The 27,116-nt window shown below is 55.3% G+C and overlaps 1 protein-coding gene across 2 annotated transcripts in view; it reads left to right on the forward strand.

Annotated features, from left to right (window-relative positions):
* ACE (angiotensin I converting enzyme) overlaps positions 1–27,116 on the forward strand; it is a 58,466-nt gene that overhangs the window by 25,712 nt on the left and 5,638 nt on the right. For both annotated transcript variants that reach the window (XM_077806174.1, XM_077806175.1), the window contains exons 5-21: positions 977–1,168; positions 4,078–4,175; positions 6,428–6,600; positions 7,696–7,919; positions 10,608–10,752; positions 13,161–13,259; positions 14,479–14,601; positions 16,470–16,681; positions 17,287–17,423; positions 17,751–17,909; positions 21,102–21,189; positions 21,875–22,018; positions 22,989–23,180; positions 24,461–24,558; positions 25,500–25,669; positions 26,459–26,682; positions 26,932–27,076. In XM_077806174.1, coding sequence (XP_077662300.1) covers positions 977–1,168; positions 4,078–4,175; positions 6,428–6,600; positions 7,696–7,919; positions 10,608–10,752; positions 13,161–13,259; positions 14,479–14,601; positions 16,470–16,681; positions 17,287–17,423; positions 17,751–17,909; positions 21,102–21,189; positions 21,875–22,018; positions 22,989–23,180; positions 24,461–24,558; positions 25,500–25,669; positions 26,459–26,682; positions 26,932–27,076 — 2,623 coding nt within the window. The remainder of the gene's footprint in view (positions 1–976; positions 1,169–4,077; positions 4,176–6,427; positions 6,601–7,695; positions 7,920–10,607; positions 10,753–13,160; positions 13,260–14,478; positions 14,602–16,469; positions 16,682–17,286; positions 17,424–17,750; positions 17,910–21,101; positions 21,190–21,874; positions 22,019–22,988; positions 23,181–24,460; positions 24,559–25,499; positions 25,670–26,458; positions 26,683–26,931; positions 27,077–27,116) is intronic.

A 27,116-nucleotide genomic window follows, 5' to 3' on the forward strand; every position in this document is an offset into this window, starting at 1 on the left:
ACACCTGATGAAGGACAATCGCTCCTCCTGGGGTCAGGAGCACTGTTCCCTCTAAGCTGTGTGCATTTGTGTGCGCACACAGATCCTAAACCCCGTGCACACGACAAAACAATGCACGCACAACAATTTGCACAGAAGAAATTTTTTGCGCACACGGCCTGTCAAACGTTAGAGGGAACCTTGGTCAGGAGGCATGTCTGCCCCACGCCCACGGCACAGCATTGCATGAGGAGTGCATTCAAGGAGTTAGTCGCCTCTTGCCCGGGTGTAAATGAGGAGCCGATGGAACCCCGCTGGTGGAAGTGAGAGGAAAGTCGAGCCCTGCAAGTTCTGCACCTTCTCGTGCCACATCTGACGCTGGGCAACGCAGGAGACAGGATGCCGGCCTTGACGGCCATGGGTCCATTTCAGCATGGCAGCCCCTGTGCACTGGGGGCAGTAGCCGGGCCTCAGTTTCCTCATTGCTGGTGCATTCTTGCTCAGCTACACATCAGTAGGGTTCCCACAATGAAATGTAAGTGAGATCAGACTCTGGCCCACTGCACAAGGTCCCTGGGTCTGGCCAAGCTCTGCTCGGAGCAGGGCCTGAGAGTGTGCAACAAAGGGAACCTCGGGGCTGCTCTAGCCTGGGCCTAGCAGAGTTCTGGACATGCCCCCTTTCCTCTGACCACACCCCCTTTCCTCTGGCCACGCCCCTGATCAGTAAGGCCTGGGGAATGAGCGGGGATGTGGTGCTGGCTCTGTACCAGCTGGGGATTCCCCCCCGTCCCCAGCTGGCAGCTCACCTGGAGGAGCAGGCGTCCCTACCCACTGGGCACAGGGCCTCTCTCAGCCTTTCATGCATCCCTCCAGCGGGTATCCTTGCTCCCCCAGGGATGATTTTGTGCAGAAAGGCAAGGAGGGGCGGTCCCCGAACTGCCGTCCCTGGCAAGACACTGGAGTTCATTGCTGTTGGCCCTGTGCTCTTCGTTGCCAGGTTTCAAGGATACCGGCGCTTACTGGCGCTCCTGGTACGACTCGCCCACTTTTGAGGACGATCTGGAGGAACTCTACCACCAGCTGGAGCCCCTCTACCTGAACCTCCACGCCTTTGTCAGGAGGAAGCTGTACGAACACTACGGCCCCAAGTACATCAACCTCCAGGGCCCCATCCCTGCTCATTTACTGGGTAAGTGGGCATAAGGCAGGGCCTGTGCCCGCTGGGAAGGGACGCCCGCCTCTCCCACTCCTGGGTGCGAAGGCAGTAGGAGGATGGGGTGCCCATGCAGATCTGGCAGCAGTGCAAGCTGACGTTGTGCTAAGTGTTAGGGGGCTTATTCCTTCACCCACTTACTTCCCTGGTCCTTCTCGCATGAACAGAGAGCAACAATACCCAAAGTCCAAAGGTGCAAACAATTCGATGTTTATTGGGGTGAACTTCCAGCAAGCATGATTCCAGTTTCCTTCCTTAGTATCCTCCTTCCCAGCTCTGACACCACAGAGCCTTACACCTGTGTCCCTGTTCCCATTCCTACCCTTAGCCAAACATGATTCCAACTTCCTTACTCCCATTCCCTGTTCCCATTTCCCCCTTTAGCAAAACATGATTCCAATTTTCTTACCCCCATTCCCTGTTCCCATCTCCCTTACCCCCATGCCCATGCCCACCCCCACCCAGTCACTTCCTCATTGACTACAGATTATATAGTAAAACTTGAGTTCTGCTTAGCTATACCTTAACCAATCATTTTCCTGAAATTTAACTAACCAATCCTAACATATTGTAACATGATTATGTAACCAATTATATCCCACCACCTTAATTAGTTTACACCCAGCAAAATTAATTATACAGCAGACAGGAACAATCACAGAACCAGACAGAGATTATACAGACAAACAATAGCAAAGTGGAAACTATAATGACAAGACAACACAGAAGTGAGGATTTCACAGCCCAGCTATTGATAAGTGAGTTCTTGCCAGACAGGATGCTATCAAACTAAGTTTCCTTTTACATTTTCTAGGCACTTCCCTTTCTCTGGAGGTGATAGGCACTATGAGGACAGGATTGTATCCTAACAGCCCAATAGCACCTTATTTCAGTGTGACTAGTTTGGAATGTGAGGAGGTGACCGGTCGCTTCCCAGCTTATGGCTGCCTCTGTCGCTTAGCCAAAGGCCTTAGCCTAAGAACAGGGCCTCAGACTGTCACAGTAAGAGAAGGCCCTTACACTGGCAGACAGTGGTTTTGATTCTTTCTTTTATACCTCTGGAACTAGCCAAGTGATAAGAATACACCTAAATTCTTAAAGTACAGGCCTTTGCAGACAGGCCTGAATATCTATATCCTAACACTAAGGAAATTGAGGGAGGTGGGGGGAATGGACATGAGGTCAGCAACAGGGAGGGGGAATTGTGGAGCGTTTGGGTAGCAGTGGGAGGCTGGATTCGGGGCAGGCAGCTGCAGCCCTATGTGCCCAGCTCTGGATACTACATGTGCAAGGAACGCTGTACTCCGGGGGGAGTTGTTGGCAGCCGGGATCGAACCCAGGGCCTCTGAATCTAAAGACACAAGCCTCCCCTGCCTGATCTAAACAATCAAGCTCTGCCTGTGTCCCAGCCGCCCCCAGAGCAGGACAGAGCACCCTGCCGAGGGGGTTACATACACGCCCTGCACATGGTCCACACCAGCTCCTTCCCTGCCCCAGCAGAGCTCGGGAGCTGCTGGGCGTAGCAGGGGCCGCTCTGCACTGAGCTCCCCCATCAACGCTGAATGAGGCCCAAGGGCTCCTGTGGGATTGATGGGCCCCCATCGCACATGGTGGCTGTGGCAGATCCTACACACTGAGGTTCTGCCTTGGCATTAAAGATCTCCAGGGCACTTTCTCTAAGAGAGGAGACTTCCCAGCGCCTGCCACTTCTGCGTGCTCTTGAGCTGCCATCCTCGACTCCAGCGGTGGCTGCATTTCCACAGTGCTGCCTGCCCAGGGTTTGCAGAGTGCTTTGAGCCGTAACGTGTTCTCAGATTAGCCCATCACTGCGTGACGCTCACTCATGCTGGTGGCCCCCGACAATCAGGCCATGTGAGCAGCACAGCTGCTCGAGCTGGAAGCATATTGTTCTCAGTCTGTTATCAGCCCAGAGCAGCTGCTCAAGGCAGTTCCAGATCTCCCCAAAGGGAGGAAAACAGCAGAGGGAACAACCCAAACAAACCCCAGGATCAGGTCTGACCAGTCAGCGCTGGGAGGAATTCCCAGATATTTAGCCCTGCAACAGATTCCTCCATGCACCCGTGCGCGCTAATTACATGGCTTTGAAGTTGAATTTATGCCAGGCGATTGATTGGCGGGGGTTGGGGGGGAGCACGAGGGAATGGGAAATGCTTGGAGCCAAGCTCTGTGCACGAGGTTGCATAGACTGTCACGAACCACCCTGCATGCAGTAGCTATGGCAGGGCACCATAGCGCCTTCCCAAGGGCTGGCAAATGGTTAGGAAATCAGACAGTTGCAAAGATCCTGGTAGAGGGCATCTGATCCCACCCCGCCGCCATGGCCCCATCTCCTCCCTCACCTGCTGGCATCAGTAACCCGCACTTCTGTAGTGCCCATCATCCGAAGAGCTTCCCGCACTTTTCCCAGCCCCGTCGCCAGGCAAGCGTCCTCCCTGCTGTACAGAGGTGAAAAGGAGTCACGGAGCCGGGCAGTGATTTGCCTGGGGATCACCCAATGAGTCAATGGCGGGGCAGGGAACGGAGCCTGGGAGTGCTCTGACTGTTGGACAGCGCTTCCTCTTATTGCAGCTAGAGACAAGGAAAGGAGACCTCTCCGTCTCCAGCTCCAAAAGGTGCTGAAACGAGGGAGGAAAGTCAAGGAGCCGTCACATACCTTCTCCCAGACGAGCCTCTGCTGTGCTCCAAAGCTCCCTTTCTCCAGGGACGCTCCAGTAGGCTTGTAGGTGGCCATCTGTCCTGCTCCCTGGAGGAAAGTGTGCTGATGGGCCCTGAGCTCTCTGCTCCGTCTAGAGGCAGCCAGAGGTGGTTCATAGGAACAGCTGCCTGCTGTAGCAAACCCCTGAGCTGTGCTGTTCTCTCTCCAGGCAACATGTGGGCCCAGCAGTGGAACAATATCTACGATATGATGGTCCCCTTCCCGGGCAAACCCAACCTGGACGTCACCAGCGCCATGGTGGAGCAAGTAAGAACCTGGTGGCCATTCGTTGCGGGTGTTTAGCCTCTTGCCTCGAAGCCTAACATAGGGCTTGAGTGCTGGGGATTGTGGGTAGAGGCAGGTAAATCACCCCGCAAGAGACGAGGACGCCTGCCTGCTGCCCGTGGGGCGGTTTGCAGAGCGCTGCCCGTAGCGATGAGCCGCGTCGCTCCTGGAGGGGCCATGCTGAGCCTGGCATGTTTTACCCCATAGAACATCTCTCATCCAAACTGCATCCCTCCCACCGCCCGGCCGGAGGCATAGGAGGAGACACTCCGAGGCCAGAAGGGACCACAGTGGTCACCTCGTCTGACTGCCTGCACAGCACAGGCCAGGGGACTTCCCTGCATTGGTTCCTGCTTGAACGAGAGCAGATCTTTTAGTAAAACATCCGGCTTGGATATTCAGATTCCCAGTGATGCAGGGTGCAGGGCTCATGGGAGTGATCTTAGCACCATCAGCCCAAGGCCAACAGCAGAGGGAGAAAGAGAGGGGGGGCTTCCCTTCTGTGGTCACTGCTCCCAGGGGAAACTCACGACCACAAACCATTTTCAATGGCAACAGCCTCCAGGTCTGAGCCCAGGGCGAAACTAATTTTCTGGGGAAGGGCTGATAAAAAGGCTGCCAACTTGGACAAATCTGCTTTGACCGCCCTCCCAGAATCTCTTAGGCAAGATCCAGTGAAGGAACGTTACTCGGTGCGCACAGCGAGGGAACAGAATGGGTCCAATTCCTCCTGGGTGCAGCAGCTGTGTTGCAGTCCAGGAGACTGGACCCCGGGAGGAATTTGACCCAAGAAAGAGAAAAAAGCGAGGGAAGGGCTGAGAGGAAATGGAGAAGGGAGGGAAGACGGGGAAGGTAAGCAGCAGGGTGTGAGTGAGAGATTTCTTCTTGGGCAGACAGAGAGACTCCTGGCAGCTGGACCCACTGAGCCTTGCTGGTGCCCCAAAGGAAAGCTCCAGGGTCCCCAGCTTGCATCACCATGGGCCACTCACATGCTCTCAGCCCAGTCGGGAGCAGTTAATGGGAGATTCTTCTGCACGGCTTGTGTCTCCGGCTCCCCGGGGAACCCCTGGCTCTGCTCAACCTCTGGCTCTGCCACAGGCCCTGCCCCTGCCCCACCCCTTCCCACCCCATCCCCTGAGCCTGCCATGCCCTCGCTCCTCCCTCCTCCCCCTGAGAGCCTCCTGCACGCCATGAAACAGCTGACGGGGAGGGAAGAGGAGGCGCTGATCGGCGGGGCTGCTGGTGGGTGGGAGGTGCTGGGAGTGAGGGGAGCTGGTGGGGGGCTGCTGACGTATTACTGTGGCTCTTTGGCGATGTAGATTGGTAAATTCTCGCTCCTTCTCAGGCTCAGATTGGCCACCCCAGGGGTAGAGGGTTAATGATCCACCCAGTGGGCCTGATTTGTCAATGCCCTGCACGTCCTGTCATCATTTGCACCAGTGTGGGGGGGAAAAACCACCAGTCCGGTTTGCACTAATGCAAATAGCTGCCCGAGGCTCCAGGCTGCAGGGAGAGGAGCCTGACTTGTTTAGTGTCCTGCTGCTGGCATCCTCTTAGCTACCAGCATCTCTCGGGCTGCCCTGCCTTGGTGTATCTCAGCAGCCTCACGCAGGTATTGCGCCTCCCTTAAGAGCCATCTCTCAGAGCGGGGGGCATAGGGGCAGACTCTGTGGGTGCTCCATCCACTGGCAGCCAAGCTCCCCTCAACCCCTGCCCCACCTCCTTCTCCTCCCCTGAGCGCGCCTCCACCTACCCTCCAGTGTTTCCCACCCGGCCGCTGCCAAACAGCTGTTTGGCAGCATTAGCAAGCTCTGGGAGGGAGGGGGAGGAGCGGGAACATGGCACGCTCAGGGGAGGAGGCAGGGAAGAGGCAGGGCCGGGGCGGGGATTTGGGGAAGGAGTTGGAATGGGGGCGGGGCAGGGGCGTGGCCTCATTGAAGGGGTGGGGGTGGGGGTCGAGCACCCACGGGAAAGAGGGGAGGTCGGCGCCTATGCTGGGGGGGCACTGGTGGGGTAGCGCAGGGGAGCTGCCCCACTGTATCTCTCCTGGGGATCGGCAGAACGCCCTGTTCTCCAGGGCTGTGAACCTGGCCCCCTTCGCCACTCCTTGGGAGAAGACGTGACCCTCCCACGGCTGAGGCTTGCGCTGCATGACTGGCCCGGGAGCGTCCCGGCCCCAGGCGGCCTCCTCCTGGCTCGTGTAACGATGGCTTCCCTCGGCTCTGCTTGTCCAGAACTGGAACGCTACGCACATGTTCCGGGTCTCCGAGGAGTTCTTCACCTCGCTGGGGCTGCTGGGGATGCCGCCGGAGTTCTGGGAGAAGTCCATGCTGGAGAAGCCGGCGGACGGGCGGGAAGTGGTGTGCCACGCCTCCGCCTGGGACTTCTACAACCGCAAGGACTTCAGGTGTGTGGGGGCGGGAGGCCAGGCCCCACTGGAGAGAGAGGCTGGGGAGCCTCTTGACTCCACGCACAGCCTGGGGACGAGGGCCACGATAGCGCTGCAAGGAATCTGGCGGGTGGGAGGGAGCTGAGTGTGCCACCTGCCAGGGGACACGTCCCTTTGCCTCAGTTTCCCAGCCCAGCCCCACCTCTGCTTTCTTCCTAGCAGCTCCTGAGATAGGAGTTAGGCCTGGTCAACACATACTGGCATAGCTATGTCGGTCAGGAGCGTGAGCCCCCCCGCCCGCACCTTTTAGCCACGTAACTATGCCGGCAACCCCCCAAAGGTGACCTCCCTGCACCTCCTAGCCACGTAACCATGCCAGAAACCCCCAGTGTGACCCCTCCTGCACCTCTTAGCCACAGAACCATGCCAGCAGAAACTGCCCCCCCCACACATCTCCTAGCCACAGAACCATGCCGGCAAGCCCCCGAGGGTGACACATCCCCCCACACCTCCTAGCCATGTAACCATGCCAGCAGAAACTGCCACCCACCCCTCCACATCTCCTAGCCACAGAACCATGCCGGCAAGCTCCCGAGGGTGACACATCCCCCCCACACCTCCTAGCCATGTAACCATGCCAGCAACCCTCCCCCCGCCCTCAGCAGAGATGTGGGGTGGGGGGGGGGGAGGGGTTCTGTCTGCATAGCTAACGTGTTCCCATCCCGGCAGAACTCCTTCTCCCATCCGGCTTAGCAGCCCATGTTCTCCCCTCTCCACCGACACCACCTGCCGGAGTCCCCCTTTGCACTGACCCTCGCCAGCACCCTAGGGTCCCTTCTGTGCTGCTGTGAGCATCCGTTACTGGGGGGAGCGAGGAGGGGGCAATAGGAGGGTGTTCTCCATCCCCCCAGTGTTCCCAGCAGGGGTGGGGGGTTGTGCGGGCTGCTGACTGTCCCTGCCCCACAGAGTATGTTGCTTACCACCTGCCAGGGGCTAGCAGGCTCCCTCCCTCCCTCCCGGGGCTGTGTGTATCCCAGCAGGGGGAGCAGGCAGGTCAAGCCCTCCTCAGTGCAAAGGGCGCTTGTGGACAGGACTCTGCCCCTCGCCCTGCAGGATCAAGCAGTGCACCACAGTCACCATGGAGCAGCTCTTCACGGTGCACCACGAGATGGGGCACGTCGAGTACTACCTGCAATACAAGGACCAGCCGGTCACCTTCCGCAGCGGGGCCAACCCCGGCTTCCACGAGGCCATCGGCGACGTCATGAGCCTGTCGGTCTCCACCCCCGGGCATCTCCACAAGCTCGGGCTCCTCAGCCAAGTCACCCAGGATGCAGGTACCAGCGGGGACATGCCCCCAAGGCACCGGGAACCAGAGACCTCCTCTGGACAGGGGGCGGGGTGGGTAGGGGGCTGCAGCATGAGCTGAGATCTGCAGGGAGGAAAGCGCCAGGGCCCTGGTATGGCTGCTCTGAACCAGGGCACCTTCCACACACTCTCCCCTGCCTCCGGCATGCAAGTTGCTAACTCTGCCGTTCATGCCCAAGTGTGTCGTTAGGCTGGAGGGGTTTGGGCTCCCCACTGTCATCACACCCCCAGCTGCCCAGTCCCTCCAGCTCTTGTGTTGCACATTGGCTGGTCCAGGAGAGCATCTGAGTCCAGAGTTAGCTCTGAGGGGATTTTCTGAGTGCTTCTAGCCATCGTCACTCCTTGCCTGGGGGCTGCTCTCCGTGCTGGTGCAGCTCATACATCCCAGACTGGTGCATTTATTTTTACTCACACCTAGCGCTTGTGGGGCATTCTTAAATCGAGAGATCTCAGAGCACTTCCCAAAGGGCGTGAGTATCATTATCACTGTTTGACGAATGGAGAAACTAAGGAACAGCGAGGTTAAGTGACGTGATCAGGGTTATATGGCACGTCTGTGGCAGAGCTTGGACAAGACCCTGGCAGTTGTGGCTTACAGGCCCCTCGTGCTAACCTCCCATGGCAGCACCTGAAAGTAATGGCCCTAGGTCCTCAGCTGCTGTAAATTGGCCTAACTCCATTGACTTCAGTGGAGCTATACCAGCTTACACCAGATGAGGCTCTGGACCTAGGTGTCCAGAGACGCGGGCAGCGGAGAGGGGCCATGAGTCTAAGGAACCCAGCCAGCATCCTCCTGACCAACAGCAGGGCAGTTGTTCACTTCCCCTTCCAAAGAATGAACCTTCCCCCGTCCCCCAATCCTGCTCCAGCCAAAGACCTGTTTGGGCTGAGATTCGGGGCTCACCTGGTTCTGAAGCCATGGGCACTTGCCCACCCTGCAGCCCTGGGAACTGCTCGCTGAGGGGCAGGCTCCTTTAAATAACCCAGCCAAAGGCTGCACCGGCAGGTCCAGGCTTTTCGGTGAGGCGAGCGTCTTTGTGCGGCGGAGGAGAAGTGCGTGAGCTAATGTGATGACGGGAAGCCGCAGCAAAGGTCGCCTGCAATTAGCTTCTTCTGATGAGAGCGGACGATTTGCCACTCAGGGGGAGGGTAGCCGGGGCTACACGGGCAGCTGCTGCGGCTGATCCTATTGCTAGGCTGGGATCTCCGAGGCTAGCACCCACCCTGTGCACTGGGTCAGCAAGGGGAGCAAGGCGTCAAACGCTGGGACCCAGGAAGCTCTTACTCAGGGAAAACTGACCCTGGGCCTGAGCCCGCTGGCTCCCTGGGGGTTGTGGGTGCTCAGCACCTCTCGGGTTCAGGCCCATGAACGTCAATGGACATTTTGCCTGAGCAAAAACAGAATAAGGACTTGTGGATTATTTGTCCTTAAGATTTGAATGACCACGGGTCCGAGTCTGATCTCGCTTATTCGGATGCAAAGCAAGAGTCATCACGCGGCCAGAAGAGCCTTGGGAGTTTCAAACCAGTGCAAGTGCAGAGGTTTTGAAAGGGGCCTCAAACTAGCCTCCAGCTTTGGAGTGTAATTGCATGGATCCGATTGCAGGAGCAGGCTGGTGCCCAGACACCGAGATGCCATTGTCTGCACCCCTGAAGGACTCCCACGGCAACACCCCTGGGTGCTGAATCACAGGCTGGCTTGGGAACCGGGGCTCTGTGCCTCGTTTGCTTTGAAGCAAACCCTTCTCCCTGCCAACAGAACAGAGCTCCCCTTGCAGAGCTGTTCCTGGTTTCTTTCTGGAATCTGGATCTTGCAGCCAAGCAAGCCTATTTCCAAGGAGAAGTCAGCTCTCTGGGCTGGGTTTCATGCTCAGTGAATTCCTCTTAGGCCCGGGCCAGCTGTCTGAGTGAAAGTGACTAGTTTCTGCTGGAGAAAGGCAAGGCTGGAAAGGCTCTGTCCTGGAGCTGGGCTTTAACCGGCCCACGTGTTGAGCCAGATGGCACCAGGTTGAGCCAAACACATGTTGGAAACTGCTGCTGCAAGCCAGCGGCTGCTTCGTAGGGGACAAAGCGTTCTTGGGATCGTATTTATGCTGATGATTATGAATCCGGTCTGGAGCCCTGTCAGCGCACCTCCGTCCTGGCCTGAAACGTTGGGACAAAAATCGTTTCGGGTCGAACAAACTTTTATTTTGAAGGGGTTGGGGAAAAAATCAAATAAAATGGACGTAAAATTTGAAACCAAAAGTCGTTTTGACTGGAAAAAGCAGCGTTTTTCGGTTTTCTCTTTTTCCGGCTGAAACAATTTGGCAGATTTGGCGTGAATTGCCACAACGCTTTGGGGGACCCGACGATGCGTTGGGTGTTTTCGGTGGGGAAAAAATAAAAGTTTTGTCAAAAAAATGTCACCCCGTTCTAGTCAGGAGAGCCAGGGAGGAGCGTCTAGCGAGGCGATTGCTGAAGGAAAGGGGCACATTGTGTCACAATGCCATTTCAGCTCGCCCCCGCAGACCTTCCTGCTCCTCTGGCCAACTAAGGAAGCTGCCTGGGCACAATTCCCACTGCAGGGGTCCGGGGGCTCTTTCCAGGAAGCCTGGGCTAATGTCTGCATCCCCCCAGGTCCCTTCCCTGCTTCACTCCGGCTCTGTTTCTTGCAGAGAGTGACATCAACTACTTGCTGAAAATGGCCTTGGAGAAGATTGCCTTTCTCCCCTTCGGTTACCTCATCGACCAGTGGCGCTGGAATGTCTTCAGTGGCCGCACCCCCCCTAGCCGCTACAACTATGACTGGTGGTATCTGAGGTAAAGGGCACGCTGGTGTGAACGCACACATGTGTGGTTGATGAACATGTGTGTGCATGCGTGTTTCTTCCCACACAGGTGTGTGTGGGTGTGCACCTGTGCGCCCAGGGGTGTGTGCACACGTGTGTATGTTCATGGGTGTGAGCATAAGTGAACATGCATGTGTGAAGCGTGAATAGTTTTGTGCTGTTTCTGGTTTGAAAGATGCACCGTGCAAACAGATGGTGATTGCTTGTGAGTTGACCGGATTAGTTCACCCTCGGCCCCAGCATGGGCTGAAATGAATAGAGACAGCGTAGCTGCAATTTTACCCTTGAGAATGGGCTGGGACAAATGTGGCTGGAGAAAAGAAGAAACTGACCCAAATGTCAGTCCCGAACCTTTCACTGATGTGGCTAGGTCAGGTGCCTTTGGGCAGCCATTATGGCCACCTTTGCACTCGTGCATCCTGGTTGGGATCGGAAGGGGAGGAACCTTGTGACCAATGGGGAATACCAGAAATCTAACAAGAGAGCATGTTCTTAGCTTTGGGGCCAGGCCAATACTCTGGTAAATGAATGGATGGATGGATGGGTATGTATGTGGGTGGGTGGATGGATGGGTATGTATGTGGGTGAGTAGGTGGATAGATGGATGGGTATGTATGTGGGTGGGTGGATGGATGGGTGTATATGTGGGTAGGTGGGTGAATGGATAGGTATGTATGTGGGTGAGTAGGTGGATAGATGGATGGGTATGTATGTGGGTGGGTGGATGGATGGGTGTATATGTGGGTAGGTGGGTGAATGGATAGGTATGTATATGGGTGAGTAGGTGGATAGATGGATGGGCATGTGGGTGGGTGGGTGGATGGATGGATGAGTAGGTGGGTGGGTGTATATGTGGATAGATAGATGGGTATGTGGGCGGGTGGATGGATACGTGTATATGTGGATAGATGGATGGGTATGTTTGTGCGAAGATGGATGGGTGTGTTGGTGAGTGGATGGATGGGTATGTGGGTGGGTGGATAGGTGGGGGAGTGTATATGTGGATAGATGGATGGGCATGTGGGTGGGTGGATGGATGGATGGATGGATGAGTAGGTGGGTGGGTGTATATGTGGATAGATAGATGGGTATGTGGGCGGGTGGATGGATACGTGTATATGTGGATAGATGGATGGGTATGTTTGTGCGAAGATGGATGGGTGTGTTGGTGAGTGGATGGATGGGTATGTGGGTGGGTGGATAGGTGGGGGAGTGTATATGTGGATAGATGGATGGGCATGTGGGTGGGTGGGTGGATGGATGGATGAGTAGGTGGGTGGGTGTATATGTGGATAGATAGATGGGTATGTGGGCGGGTGGATGGATACGTGTATATGTGGATAGATGGATGGGTATGTTTGTGCGAAGATGGATGGGTGTGTTGGTGAGTGGATGGATGGGTATGTGGGTGGGTGGATAGGTGGGGGAGTGTATATGTGGATAGATGGATGGGCATGTGGGTGGGTGGGTGGATGGATGGATGAGTAGGTGGGTGGGTGTATATGTGGATAGATAGATGGGTATGTGGGCGGGTGGATGGATACGTGTATATGTGGATAGATGGATGGGTATGTTTGTGCAAAGATGGATGGGTGTGTTGGTGAGTGGATGGATGGGTATGTGGGTGGGTGGATAGGTGGGGGAGTGTATATGTGGATAGATGGATGGGCATGTGGGTGGGTGGGTGGATGGATGGATGAGTAGGTGGGTGAGCGTATATGTGGATAGATAGATGGGTATGTGGGCGGGTGGATGGATACGTGTATATGTGGATAGATGGATGGGTATGTTTGTGCGAAGATGGATGGGTGTGTTGGTGAGTGGATGGATGGGTATGTGGGTGGGTGGATAGGTGGGGGAGTGTATATGTGGATAGATGGATGGGCATGTGGGTGGGTGGGTGGATGGATGGAAGAGTATGTGGATGGATGGACGGGTGTATATGTGGATAGATGGATGGGTGGATATGTGGATAGATGGATGGGTATGTTTGTGCGAAGATAGATGCATGGATGGATATGTGGGTGAGTGGGTGTCTGGATGGATGGGGGGGTGTATATGTGGATAGATGGATGGGTATGTGGGTGGTGGATGGATGGATGGATGGGTGTATATGTGGATGGATGGATAGATGAATATGTGGGTGGTGGGTGGGTGTATATGTGGACAGAGGGACGGATGTTTGGGGGGTGGATGGATAGAAATATCTGAAATTAAGCCCCAGACACGTTCAGGGCTGTTCATCACTATAGCTTCCCCTCTTCCTTCTTCTTGTTTCCTCTTTACTATGCACACACCAGGGAGGGGCTCATGTGTCTGATTCTTTCAGGCCCCTGCTAATGCTGTTCATTTTGTCCCCCCAACCCCTTTGTTTTACAGAACTAAATATCAGGGCATCTGTCCTCCCATTGCAAGGAACGAAACCAACTTTGACCCTGGTGCAAAGTATCACATCCCTGGCAACACCCCCTACATCAGGTACTTCGTGACTTGCTTCTCGGACCACTGGCATGTGCGGGTGCGCTGGGCCAATCCACCAGCCTGAATTTGACGAGGCTCCACTCTAGTCCTTTGTGGCACGTTTATCTGTATCACAAAAGCCACAGGAAGTGGCTGCAGCTTGCTGTGTGGATCAGGCAGCGTCCTCCAGACCCGCAGCGAGGGGCACCTACAGGTCATACCTATCTGTCTCTCCGGCTGGGAGTTCTGTAGGCCAGGATAGTGGCCCACTGGCAAAGCTGCGTGGGACCCTGCACTGGAATAATAAGGGGTGAACTATGCCATGTACTAGCTAAGCTGATGCGTGGCAGGGCCCCAGTGAGCCTTAAAGTTAGTGACAGTTCCTGGAGACTCTCATATACAGCCTGGGTAACCTAAAGTTATTCGATGCTATTGCCCCTGATACTCACAATGTTTGTAATGGCACAACACATAGAATCACCATCGGCAGAGCAGTGTGGGGAGCCCAGGTTTGCAATGACAGGGGGTGCTGTGGGTCAGGACTGGGGTACAGCACAGTGTGGGGAACCCAGCTCTGCAGCGTCAGGAGACCAGAGTACAGGGCAGTGACGGTGAAATGTACACAGTGCTTCTGTCTGATCCCAGTGCTGTCTCTCGTCTCCTCCCCTTTGTCAGCACAAAAACCCCTGGTCGGACTCTGAAACAGCCTAATCGCACCAGTCACCATCGGGGCCCTTTATTGTTCAGGGCCTAGAATGATTCCAAAGATGTGAAGAATGTAAATGGCAGGAGGCAAAAGTACTGGGGCTGGTCTCTCTCCTCCATTCCCATTGCTCAGCCCTGAGGACTGAAATAAATAGGCAGCCAGTTTAAAAACAAACGAAAGGAAGTATTTCTTCACACAACGCAGTCAACCTGTGGAACTCCTTGCCAGAGGATGTTGTGAAGGCCAAGACTATAACAGGGTTCAAAAAAGAACTAGATAAATTCATGGGGGATAGGTCCATCAATGGCTATTAGCCAGGATGGACAGGAATGGTGGCCCTAGCCTCTGTTTGCCAGAAGCTGGGAACTGGCGACAGTGGATGGATCACTTAATGATGACCTGTTCTGTTCATTCCCTCTGGGGCGCCTGGCACTGGCCACTGTTGGAAGACAGGATACTGGGCTAGATGGACCTTTGGTCTGACCCAGTATGGCCATTCTTATGTTATTATGGCACTTGCTTTCTTCACAGGTATTTTGTGAGCTTTATTCTGCAGTTCCAGTTTCACAAGGCCCTGTGCCAAGCTGCCAATCACACCGGCCCCTTGCACACCTGTGACATCTACACATCTAAAGAGGCAGGAGCGAAACTCAGGTGAGAGCCGAGGGAGGATTTGGGAAAGAAGGGGGTGAGCTGCTCAGCCCGGAGCCCCAGCCCTAGCAGGGTGGTTAGAAAGGACCACAAGAGGTCACAAAAGGCATGGGGGGCGGGGTGTCTTCATTCTCCACTAGCCTCTCTCATTGGTTCCCTCCGAAGCATCTGGCACTGGCCACTGTCAGAAGACATGAGATTGGGCTAGAGGGACCGTTGGTCTGAGCCAGAATGGCTGTTCTTATGGGATCAGTGCATCGGTTCATCTGGGGGATATGTGATGGCCTTGCTCCCTACAGGCTGGAGGTCCAGGAGGCTGTCAGTCCCTACACTAGGACTAGCTGAAGATTAGCCTTTAGCTCAAGTGGTAGTGTGGCTGTTTTAAACGCCTGAATCCCTGTTCAAGTCCCAGCTAAGGGCACGTTCTCCATACAGGGATGGGTGCCCTCTGTGAAAGTGGCAGGGATGTGTGTAAAGACTTTACTTTCTGCAAATCCAGCACTAATGTAAGTTGATGCAACTCCAGGCCTGAACGAAGCCCAAAAACAGAAGGTCCAGCTGTCCAATTTTTAAAGACACCTAAGTGATTTAGGGGCCTGGGTGTCATTTTCCAAAGTGACTTAAGCACATGGTGAGAAGAGATGCTCCTCTGAGCCTGGGGTGGCCAGTTGATCCCCTGAAGCCTGAGAATCGATTGCCCATAACACTGGCTGCAGTGACTCAGGACAGACTGTTAGGAAGCCGGGCACAAACCCCAAACTGACTGTGAGATCTACACTTAAAGCTCATCAACCAATTACTAAGTGTGAACTCATCAGGCACTAATAACAACATATGCATGGAGTCACAGACAGTCCCCTTCGACACCCCCACCCACCTCACCACCCAGGTGAAGATACTTTTGTGACAGATGGTCCCTTATGCCAAGAATCACAGCAATATTCAGGTTAGTCTCAGTCTCAAAGGACCAGTCACTTACCCCAGGTCAATTGCACCTTAGCTCTCACACTAAAGACAACACTTGTAGCCAATATTATAATAAACTATATAAAGATTTATTAAGTTGGAAAAGGAAATTAGAGAGTTATTTACAAGGTTAAAGCAGGTAAATATATATAAACAAATCAGTTACAATCAAGTTTCAAAAGGTAATAGAAGTTCTATAATCAGCAAGCTGTATATGTCCTTTAGAGCTAACCCAGGGTAAGCAGCTGGGAAACTCTTGCTTATGTCTAGAAAACCCTTGCGCCCCAGCATCCAAGCAGCATAGAGATACCAGGTTCCTTTTGTTTTGGGTTTTTATCCCCTTCCTGCCATGTGCTCTGAGCTGCGAACTCAGCTGATCAGAGGAATCCACTTACAGGACTCATCTTCATGGGAAGGAGGACAGAACAACGAAGTATTTTGTCCTCTTTAATGTCCCACAATAGTTTGTCTGGTGTCAATGGACTTTTCCTGTTGGGGAGGACGTAACACATTGTGTTGATGATCAGCACTTCACAGTAATTAATGTCTCTCTCCTGTCTGGAGAGTTACACAGTCACAGAGGCTCACAATACAACTGCTCAAATATTACACTAGGGGGTACAAATGCTATCAGTGAGATTAATGCATGCAGCAACTCACAAGCATTCTAGACACATTTTTATCATTCTAATACCTATTTTAATAACACTAACACACAGGTGAGGCAGACTCATTCCAGCTCTGTGTGTGTCAGCATTCAATTGAGACATGGGGACTTTGGCATGAGCTGGCACCTGCTCTCCCAGCATCACACCCGTCTCTGGATGTGCAAAACTATACATGCTTTGCTTGGCATGTCCATCTCATTGTCTCTTGCTGGCATTTGCTTTCCCGGTTCTCTGCAGTGAGGTGTTGAAAGCTGGCTCTTCCAAGCCCTGGCAAGAGATCCTCTTCAATATGACTGGCATGGAGAAGATGGACGCTGGGGCCCTCCTGGAGTACTTCAGCCCTGTGACAGCATGGCTTCAGAATCAGAACAACAAAAGGAACGAAACACTGGGCTGGCCGGACTTCGAGTGGCGCCCGCCTGTCCCTGAGGGCTACCCTGATGGCATCGGTAAATCCTCAGTGTTGGGTCCAGGGGTGTTGGGAGGTGTCCCCAGATGGACACAGCATGGCATTGCTACTCAGAATACACGTGGGAGGTGGGCAATGTCTCTGCTAGAGCGTGGTGAGATGGGCTAGTCCAAAATAGCACCGTGCTCCGGCTGGGCTCCGGATAGCATCACACAGTCATGTGCTTCGTGGGGCACTGCACCTTCCTTTGAAACATGCGCCATTGGCTGGACACCTGATCCACAACGGGATGGACCAAGGGTCTCTTCTGTTAGAGTAATTCCTGCTCTCCCGATGTAACAGATCATCCATGAGGTAGCATTCTGGGCTGCATTCTGATTGGCTGACCGGTATGGTCTAGAATGCTGGGCTCAGCCTGGCTACTCCTGTCCAGATGAACAAAGGCAGATGCTTCACTAGCGTCGACCTGCTACTCTTCTGTTGGCTTCTCCTGTCACGTCCCTCTAAGGGGGCAGGAAGTGGTGCCCGCTCAGATGCGTGGAGAGCCTGTGGCACTGGATTCATGGTTTCTCCAAGGAGGTTCTGCTCACACAAGGGGAAGAGCTCATTTGGCTACTTTATCCATTGGATTTTCCCCACTTCTAGATAAAGTAGCGGACGAAGCACAAGCCAAAGACTTCTTGGGGGAGTACAACAGCACGGCCGAAGTGGTGTGGAATGCCTACAGCGAGGCGTCCTGGGCTTACAACACCAACATCACGGACTACAACAAGCAGGTCATGGTATGAGACCGGGCTGCAGGCCACAGAGTGTGACGCTGAGCAGAGGCAGGCAGGTTGTCCCCAAAGTCCATTGCAGACAAGCACAGAAAACCGGGGCAGCTCCTGCTGCTGCCAGGGGGTAGCCAAAGAGTAGCATTCATACGCTGGGAGGTGCCTTTCTCCCGTCATCCCTAAATGAGTTGGGCCTCATTTGTAGATTAGACCTAGACCTAGGTCTCTGGCCAGCCCGCAGTGAGAGCATGCCATAGCTGCCAGTATTCTTAGCGGGGGCTGCGTCTCATCACCCCAATCAGATGATTCCTTTCCTGTCCCCCCTTGGTCCTGCAGCTGGAGAAGAACCTGGAGATGTCAGCCCACACCCTGAAGCACGGCATGCAGGCCCGGCAGTTCGACTACTCTGACTTCCAGGACCAGAGCGTCAAGCGCATCCTGAAGAAACTGAGCGACATTGAGAGGGCCGCCCTGCCTGACCTGGAGCTGAAGGAGGTGAGAGGAGGGGGAGGCAGGGTGTTCTGTGACAGCACCCAGAAGGCCCCGCTTAACATGGAGTGGATTGCGGCCTCCCACGTCTTCCATGCGGAGCTGAGACAGCATGCTGGGCGCTTCCCAAGCAGAGAAGGCCCAATCCCTGCCCCACGGGGTTCACCAAGCAAAGACTTCGTGTCCCAGCATGCAGCGCGGCTTGGCTCTTCAGATGCAGTGGGAGTATTGCATGCTGGGGTCTGTAATCTCCTATGAAAGGCGAGGGCAGCTGTGGGCTGCTTTGCATAACTCTGTGTTGCCCTTAGCTGGAGGGCTGCACCTGGGCCGGCACTGATCCTGGAAATGGAGAAGGACGAGATGCAGTACAGGGCTGATCCCAGGTTCCTGGTGGGTGAGTTACGAGTAGGTCTGGGAGATCCAGTTAGATAAAAGTAACAGGCCCAAAATTCCACCCAAAAGGGGAGCCGAACTCCTGTGTTTTTCATGATCTGGCCAGAGTACCCCAAAGTGTGCTTTCACGCGCCCTGCTTCCCTGCCCATCCGCCTCCTCCTGTCTCATCCGGCAGCACAGTCCGAGCGCAGCCCCCGCCGTTGCCACAACATCACATGAGGATGGGATGGTGGGTTCCCAGCAGGCTTGGGCAGGAGGCCCGACGCCCCCTTTAAAACACGGATTATTCCCAACCACAATAAAGAGAGTTTACTGAGCAGGTCAGAAATGCGTCCGCCCGACTCCCAGATACTCCAGTGTGACAAGCCCATTTTAAAAGAGACCCTTTGTGTTCTGTGCTATTGGGGCAGACCAAGGGGCGGGGGTGGGTGTGTGTGTGTGTGTGTGTGTGTGTGTGTGTGTACACCACTGCCCTCTCCTGGATGGAATCAGTACACTGATTAACCCCCCCCCCACCCTCACCCCCGATACACAACAAATGAAATCTGTGTTTATTGGAAAGAGTTATTTGTATCTAAGGGCTTGTCTACACGGAGTTGTAATGCACACTGGGGGGGAGGGGGGTGAATTCTAAAGTGCACTAATGTGTTGTACGTTAATTGGTCCATGTAGACGAGTGGTCACCAACCTGTCGATCGTGATCGACTGGTCGAACCTGGCGACTCTCCCAGTCGATTGCCATCTCTGGTGGTGTAGCGGGGCTGCCCCTAAGGCAGGCTCCCTGCCTGCCACGGCCCCACGCCACTCCCAGAAGTGGCCAGTGCGGCCCCGTGGTGGGGGAAGGGGTCTCGGTGCCAGCAGAGAGGGGCAGCACGTTGGCCCCTTCCAGGAGCGGTGTAGGGCCAGGGCAGGCAGGAAGCCTGCCTTAGCCTCGCTATGCTGCCCACCAGGGGCTGCCTGCGGTAAGTGCCGCCAGGCAGGAGGCTGCACCCCAGCCCCCTCTCACAGCCAGCCCCCCCAACCCCCTGACCCAGCCCTGACCCCCCTCCCAGAGCCAGCTCCCCATACCCCCTCCTGCACCCCAAGCCCCAGCCCTGACCGTCCTCCCAAGCCAGCACCGTGAGCCCCCTCATGTACCCCAACCCCCTGCTCCAGCCCTGACCCCCCTCCCAGAGCCAGCACCTCATGCCCCCTCCTGCACCCCAAATCCCCTCCTGCACCCCAAGCCCCTGCCAACACCCCACATGCCCTCCTGCACCTCAGCCTGGAGCCCCCTCCCACACTGCGAACCCCTTGGCCCCAGGGTGAGGGTGGGGGAGAGCAAGCGGGGGGATGGAGTGAGTGGAGTGGGGCCTCGGGGAAGGGGCAGGGTAGATCCTGGGTTGCCCTTAAATTCAAAAATTGATCTTGGGTGTAAAAAGGTTGGAGAACACTGATGTATATCCTGCTAGTGCGCCATGAAGGTTCCTGAGTGCACTTTAACACAATGCTGTTTGAAAAAATACTATGTTTAAGTACACGAGGGACCATGACAAAGCGATTACCCTTACGGTAGTATAGGCTGGAATGAGTCATGTAGCTCATGAATCATTCCAGTCTATACAAAGAGAAAGTCCTGAAACTCCCCTGATTTTTGGACAGCTGCATAAAACTCAAAAATTGCTAAAAATACCTCCCCCAATGAAATTAATAAATCCCCCAAAGCAGAAGCGCTAGTCATGGGTCCTGCTCCTCCTAACAACTCTTGGAGATTCTCCTTTAGTTCCATGTGGTGGGGTCTGTGTTCTAGGGGGAGGCTGAGTTCTGACCCTTGTCATGAAGCCCAGCCGGGAAGGTCTGAGGCCATGGATTTGGTACAGTGTCTGAGCTGGTCAGCTGATTAGTAATTAGGTCTGATCAACATTTTTCAATCAAAACTGTTTTTTTGACAGAAAAGTGTTTTTTCAACTTAATTGCTTTGCAGAAAGGATCTGCTTTCCATGGGAAAAAAATGATTTCTTTTGTTCAAAAACTGAATGTGTGAGAGTCAAAATATTTCAATGTGGACATGCTGCCATGGACCCTTGTTGGAGTTGGAGTTTGGTTGCCTAGCGCCCCCACTCTTGTTTATTGTTTGGATTCCGCAATTGGACTCAATTTCCCATGATGCACTGCCTCCCATCCCCAAAAGAGGAGACCCTGGTGCATCATGGGAGATGTAGTCTGACACAGGAGCTCAGCCTATACAGAGAATGGGGGCATGAGACGACTGACCTATGGCTCATTTTTCAACGGTTCTATTAGTACAGTTATGCCAGGTGTGGACTGCCACCATTAAACCACTTGGCTTCCCATGTTCTCTCTCTCGTTGAAAGAGACAGAGAGTGTTTGTGTGTGAGGGCAGGGAGGAGTATCAGCTAGTGCCCAGAGCACGGTAGTGGGACTCAGGATTCCCAAGCTCCAGCCTCCCTCCTTGTCGCAGGAGAGACAAAACTCCCACTGAGGTAAATGAGGGAGATTTTCATCCTGTGGGTTGAAGATTCAGGCCCCTGGGACTTCCACTGGCTCATAGATTGAGCTTGGGGAAGTCTCGTCTCTCTGTGCCTCCATTTCCCCCCGCCATACACATGCCCTGTGAAACGTGGATGTTCATTCCCTACCTTCCCGGCAGTGGTGAGGCTGAATTCATTCATCTCTGTAAAGTGTTTTGAGATCTCTGGATGGAAGGGCCAGAGAAGGGTGGCTGGAGACAGGGAATGCTGTTGGATTGTCTCTGAGTGAAGAGCAATAAACAGGCATCTAAGTGGATACAATTTCTTTTTCAGTACAACAACATCCTCTCGGACATGGAGACCACATACAGCATAGCCAAGGTCTGCAAGGGACAGGACAAGTGCTATCCATTGGATCCTGGTAAGAGGTAGCAAGGACTCCAGGGAATGGGAGGCGCCCACCATCACCACCCAGCACCTGAAGTTCTTTGAAGGTGCTCCAGAAATTAAAGCTAGGATCTCCATATGTGTGTGCAGCAAACTGGGAGGAAAGTGTGGGACGGTTCCCAAATGCCCGGGAAATTCCAATCGTGTCTGATCTCAGCTGCGATGGCTACAACCCAACGGAGCCCAGTATCAAATCTGGTCTAGTATCAGTGTGTTAGCAAACCCTACTTGATTGCTCTGGATGAGTTTCCACTACAGAGCATGTGAAATATAGAGGACTGGTTACATTCATATGGACAACAGAGAAAACTGTGACCAGCAAGGGTTCTCTCAGGAGGGCTTTGGGAGAGGGTGACTTAGAGGGAAAAGCAGAGTTCGAATGATGGCAGGGAGCAGCGGTCCCGTGGGGTGAGTCTAGCGGGGAGTGGGAGACGATCCTGCCAGGTGAGCTCATGGGGACGTTTGCAGTAGAGTCTAGGAGGGGAGCCTGGGAAGGTGAAGGAGGACCGGGCAATGGGAACCGTTCTGTGGTGGCTGGTCTATGGGTAGAAGAGGCTGTGGCTGGGGATGTGGGGTCAGCCGGGAACTCCAGCGGTGCCCAGGTTCTGCGATGTTACGAGGCACAGCAGGGAGTCCATGGTCATTTCCTCTCTTTGTAGACCTCACCGACATCCTAGCCAAGTCGCGGGATTATGACGAGCTCCTCTTCTCCTGGAAGGGCTGGCGGGATGCCTCCGGGAAGGAGATCAAAAGCAAATACAAGAGATATGTGGAGCTGAGCAACAAGGCAGCCAGGCTTAATGGTCAGCTTCCTGCTGTGGAGGTGCCTTCCCAAAGGGAGAGGGCCCACCACTCCCTAACGACACAGCCTGCTCCCGTCCCCGCCCCACTGCGCTCCCATCCCCACCCCCTGTGCCCGTCCCACCACACTCCTATCCCTGCCCCCAGTGCACTCCCATCCCTGCCCCACTGTGCTCCTGTCCCCACTCCTATCCCTGCCCCCAGTGCACTCCCATCCCTGCCCCACTGTGCTCCTGTCCCCACTCCTATCTCTGCCCCACTGCTCTCCCATCCCGCTCCTCTATAGCCTCCTCTCTGCGCTCCCATGTCTACCCCACTGCACTCCCATCCCTCCCCTATCCCTGCCCCACTGCACTCCCGTCCCCATCCCCTGTGCCTGTCCCACCACACCCCCCTCCCTGCCCCACTCTGCTCCCATGTCTACCCCACTGCGCTCCCGTCCCCGCCCCTCTATAGCCGCCCCACTGCGCTCCCATCCCCACCCCACCGCAGAAGATTTATCAGAGGCCTCCAGCTCCCTGCGCCCAACCCTGAGCCCCTTACTCAGACACAATCCTCCTTTTCCTCAGTGCCCAGTTCCACTGGGATTCAATGGGAACCAGGCCTGGACTTTCCTTAGGCCCCCTGGACAATCTCACTATGGCCCCAGGCGAACGCCTCGCAGGGCTTCACGGGCTTGGCTGAAGGGAAGTGGACTAAAAAGCAGCAGCCCCCAGCAAGGTCCTGGGTGTGGCCTGGGGTCTCTGAAAGCCCAGCGTGATGGGAGCTAGATGAGGGAGATGAGGAAGGCCACTTGGAGCCAACTACAATGGCTCAGTCAGCCGCCCTCCGCCCACACTTCCAGCCCCGGAGCGAGGGGGCAGGGCTGTCCCCGGGCCAGGGCTGGTGCAGCCTGTGGAGATCAGCAGCAGGGCACCAATGCGGACATGGCAGGGTGCTCACGATCTCTGCTCTCCTTCTGCATCCGGGCAGGTCACACGGACAATGGGGCCTTCTGGAGATCCCTCTACGAGACGCCCACCTTCGAAGCGGACCTGGAGCAGCTGTACCAGCAGCTGCAGCCCCTGTACCTCAACCTGCATGCCTACGTGCGCCGCGCCCTCCTCAACAAATACGGGCAGGAGCACATCAACCTGAAGGGCCCCATCCCAGCTCACCTGCTTGGTAAGACCCCCCCCGGGGCACGCCCGGGGCCGTTGCATCTCTTGGGACATTATTGTCTGGGCGCTGGGATGGCCAGGGGCCACTGACGTCTGAGATGGACCTCCTTCTCCTTTGCCCCCACCCCGGAGACCTAACACCCCATCCTCCCAGCTGGCTCCAGTGGCCAGTTTTCCGTGGGGCAGTGAATCACCCTGTTAATGTGGGGGTGATGGTGCTAGTGGGTAAGGGCCCATTGGAATGAAAGGGCCCCCATCCTCTGGAAATCAGGGCCCGTTGTTAGGGCCCAGACTTCCCCACAGGCCCGGTGCTCACCGGTGGGGCCCGGCTTTGCAAAGAGCCCAGACACTGAGTGCTGCACCTGACAAAATCGCCCAGAGCTCTCTGCGGAGTCTGGCCCCGGGTATCAAACTCGGGGCATCTAACCGTGGGAACTGTCTGATCTACCGCAAGTCCCAGCGAGCCAGCTGCCAAGGCAGGAGTCCTGCTTTGCAGTCCGCTGCGCTACATACTGGATGATGTTTTCCCGCCTCTCTGGGCTCTTGGCCCCAAGCTGAAACTGGGTATCAAAGCCAGGCCAGCTCCATTTCTGTCTCTCTGGCCCCATCACTGCACTATCTGAGCATCTCACAAGCTTATATGTGAGGGAGGGCAGGGCATGATCCCCATTGTACAGATGGGAAACTGAGGCACAGAGTGGCTAAGGCCCAGATCCTCAAAGGTATGCAAATTCCCAATGTCCATAGAACTCAAGAGAAGGCAGGAGCCTAAGTACCTGTGAGGACCTGAGCCTAAGACACTTGTCCAAGGTCACCCAGGAAGTCTGTGGCAGAACAGAGAATTGAAGCCAGGTCTGCTAAATCCTAGGCTTGCACGCTAACCACTGAACTGTCCTTCCTCTCACTGATGGCAGTGGAGTTACATTGGCTTTCGCCAGGTCTCTCAGCCAGGACCTTTTAGTACAGAAAAGGGACTCATGGAGTCATGTGTTACCCCGAGAACAGGGTTGCATTTGAGGACAGGAGGAGGATTTCTGGCTGGGAGGAGGATGGGAGGAGCAGGGAGGCTGACCAGCTCCCTTCCCCCCTTTGCAAGCCAGGGCTGAGGCTTTCAGAGCCACCCCTGGGATTCCCTTTACAGGCATCCAAAGCCCTTAGGCATCTTTGAAAATAGCCTAAGGGAGTGACGTCCCTTCTGGCTCCGGGGCTGGGAGTAACTTTGCTTTGTTCTTTTCTCCCTTTCTCCCCTGCTTCCTGCCCCCAAATCCGCTTGCGGGTCTCTAGGGAATATGTGGGCCCAGTCGTGGTCCAACATTTTTGACTTGGTGATGCCCTACCCTAGTGCCACGAAAGTGGATGCCACCCCGGCCATGCAAAAACAGGTCAGTGCGTTCAAACTCTTTGAGACTCTGCTCTTGGGAACCCCTTCTTCTGTCTAGGTGATGCTGACTTCCCTTCCCCCGGGAAACAGTTCAGGTCTCAGAATAACCAGCCTGAATAACTGGGCCTGATTCTCCTCACACTTATTTAGCTCAGGAACCAGTAGGATACTCAGTTGTAAAATTGGAGAGAATCAAGATAGCACCTTGCAGAGAAATTCAGAGTTCTTCTGCTGGCTCCACCTGGTAACCAGACCACGTGGGTCCTATTAGCTCCACCCTGGGTTGAAAAGGGGCTGAATCTCCTTTGCCTTGCACCTTGTTCCAGCATTCCCAGCTGTGCTAAGTGGGTGAAAATCGCTCCCAGCTCAGTATGTCAGCACCCCCCACCCATGCACCGGTGTAAAATAACTATATAAGATGCAAAGCAACATAAGCAGGCTCTTGCTGTCTGTGAGGCAGATGGAGGTAGGTATAGGCACAGAGGGTCCTACAGGGACCTGCTAAGCTCAGGAATAAACAGACTGAGGTTTATATTTCGTGTTGCTAATGGCAAGGGGGGGCTGTATGGGCCAGGAAGTCAGTGCTGTGTTAGGTACAAACTGGAGCCACTCCTTAGAGCTGTCCCAGAGCCTCCTGTTACTGAGCACGTCCTAGACTGCAGTCCCCTGCCCCAAGAGATAATCCCTGAAACTTTGACCTAGCGCTGTCTACGCTGGGGGTTTGGTCAGCTAAACTACATCGCACAGGGGTGGATTTTCACCCCTCTGAGCGATGTAGCTCTGCCAGTTCCCAGTGTGGAACCGCCCTGAGTCCCTCCTTCCTGATGGCCTGAGATTCGGAGGCGAGAAGTGCTGCCGTGTTACTGGCCCTGGCTTCCTGCCTGTCCGCCCTGGACCGTTCCTGCTTCCGGCTCCCATGTGCTCTCTCTGCTGGCTGCACAGGGCTGGACCCCGGAGAGGATGTTTCAAGAGTCGGATAAGTTCTTTACTTCCCTGGGCCTGATCCCCATGCCGCCAGAGTTCTGGGCCAAGTCCATGATTGAGAAGCCAGCCGGCCGGGAAGTGGTGTGCCACGCCTCTGCTTGGGACTTCTACAACCGCAAGGACTTCAGGTGCCTCCAGGGACAGGGCTGGGCAGTGCCCCAGGCTGGCACTTGAACAGAGCAGAGGGATCTTAGCAGAGCGATAGCCAATCCTGGCAGCTCCCTGCCCCCAGGGACACCCTGCCCACTGCTTTGATGTCTTGTCTGTTTGCCAATCCTCGCGGCAGGGCAGGCTGTTCCTGCCCCTAGTTGGAGCAGGATTTTGAGCCCTGGCCCAGGGCCGCAGGCAGATTGACTCTGTCAGTGGCTGGGGACAGCAACACGGAGCCACACTCTGCACCGGGGTGTCAGTCCAGCCCCACTTCAGGCCTGCATCCCTGCAGGAAGCCTGCTCCAGCCCTGGGAACTGCATGTTGGTGGGTACGTCCATCCAGCTAAAACAGCCCACGGCAGGGAGTCTCGGAGCCCAGGTCTAGGGACTAGCGCTGTGGGGCTGAAAATAGCCGTTGAGGCTCCTAGACCCTCCAGCTTTGCCGGGTTTCAGAGCCCAGGCTCCAGCCCAAGCCCCAGTGTCTACATGGCTATTTTTAGCCTGGCGGTGCGAGCCGAAGTCAGTTGACCAGGGCTCTGAGACTCGCTGCCATGGGGCTTGTTTTGCTGCAGATGTAGCTGAGGGGAGCTGCAGCTCGCTGTCTGGGTCTCTCTGTGGGGTGCATGTCTGTGCTATCTGTCTGGGCACATCGGGTATTTCTGTAGCTTCCATCGTAGTAGTTTCTTCTTGCTTTCTCCCTTTCTCTCCCGCCCCCGTCCCCACATTAACCCGTGTGCGCGCTCTCTCTCTCTCGCCCCACGTTCCAGGATTAAGCAGTGCACGGTGGTGAACATGGACGACCTGATCACCGTCCACCACGAGATGGGGCACGTCCAGTACTTCCTGCAGTACAAGGACCAACCCATCTCCTTCCGCGACGGGGCCAACCCCGGCTTCCACGAGGCCATCGGCGACGTCATGGCCCTGTCGGTCTCCACGCCCAAGCACCTGCACAGCATCAATCTACTGGATCGAGTAGAGGACAACAACGGTGAGCTGGCCAGGGCCCGGGGCTCGCTCCCCAGAAGTCAGCGAGCCTGGGAGGGGGCTGGGGGCAGGCTGTCAGCTGTTGGTACTGAGGGCTGTTGGCTGCTTATCCAGCTCTCGGCTTAGAACTTTCCAAGGCCCATCAGAGGCTGCTGATGTCGATGGGCTGCTGGCCAGTGGGGGTGGCGAGGGATCTGCTGGGCGCTGGACGCGCTGCCTCGCTGACCTCCCGTCCGCTCCCCGTCCTTTGCAGAGAGTGACATTAACTACCTGATGAGCATTGCCCTGGATAAGATCGCCTTCCTGCCCTTCGGGTACCTGATGGACCAGTGGCGCTGGAAGGTGTTTGACGGGCGCATTCAGGAGGACGAATATAACCAGCAGTGGTGGAACCTCAGGTCAGTTGGAGGTGCCTGCCTGGCACTGGGGACACATCCA

The sequence above is a fragment of the Eretmochelys imbricata genome, chromosome 27, assembly GCF_965152235.1.
Source record: "Eretmochelys imbricata isolate rEreImb1 chromosome 27, rEreImb1.hap1, whole genome shotgun sequence".
In the NCBI taxonomy this organism is placed as follows: Eukaryota; Metazoa; Chordata; order Testudines; family Cheloniidae; genus Eretmochelys; species Eretmochelys imbricata.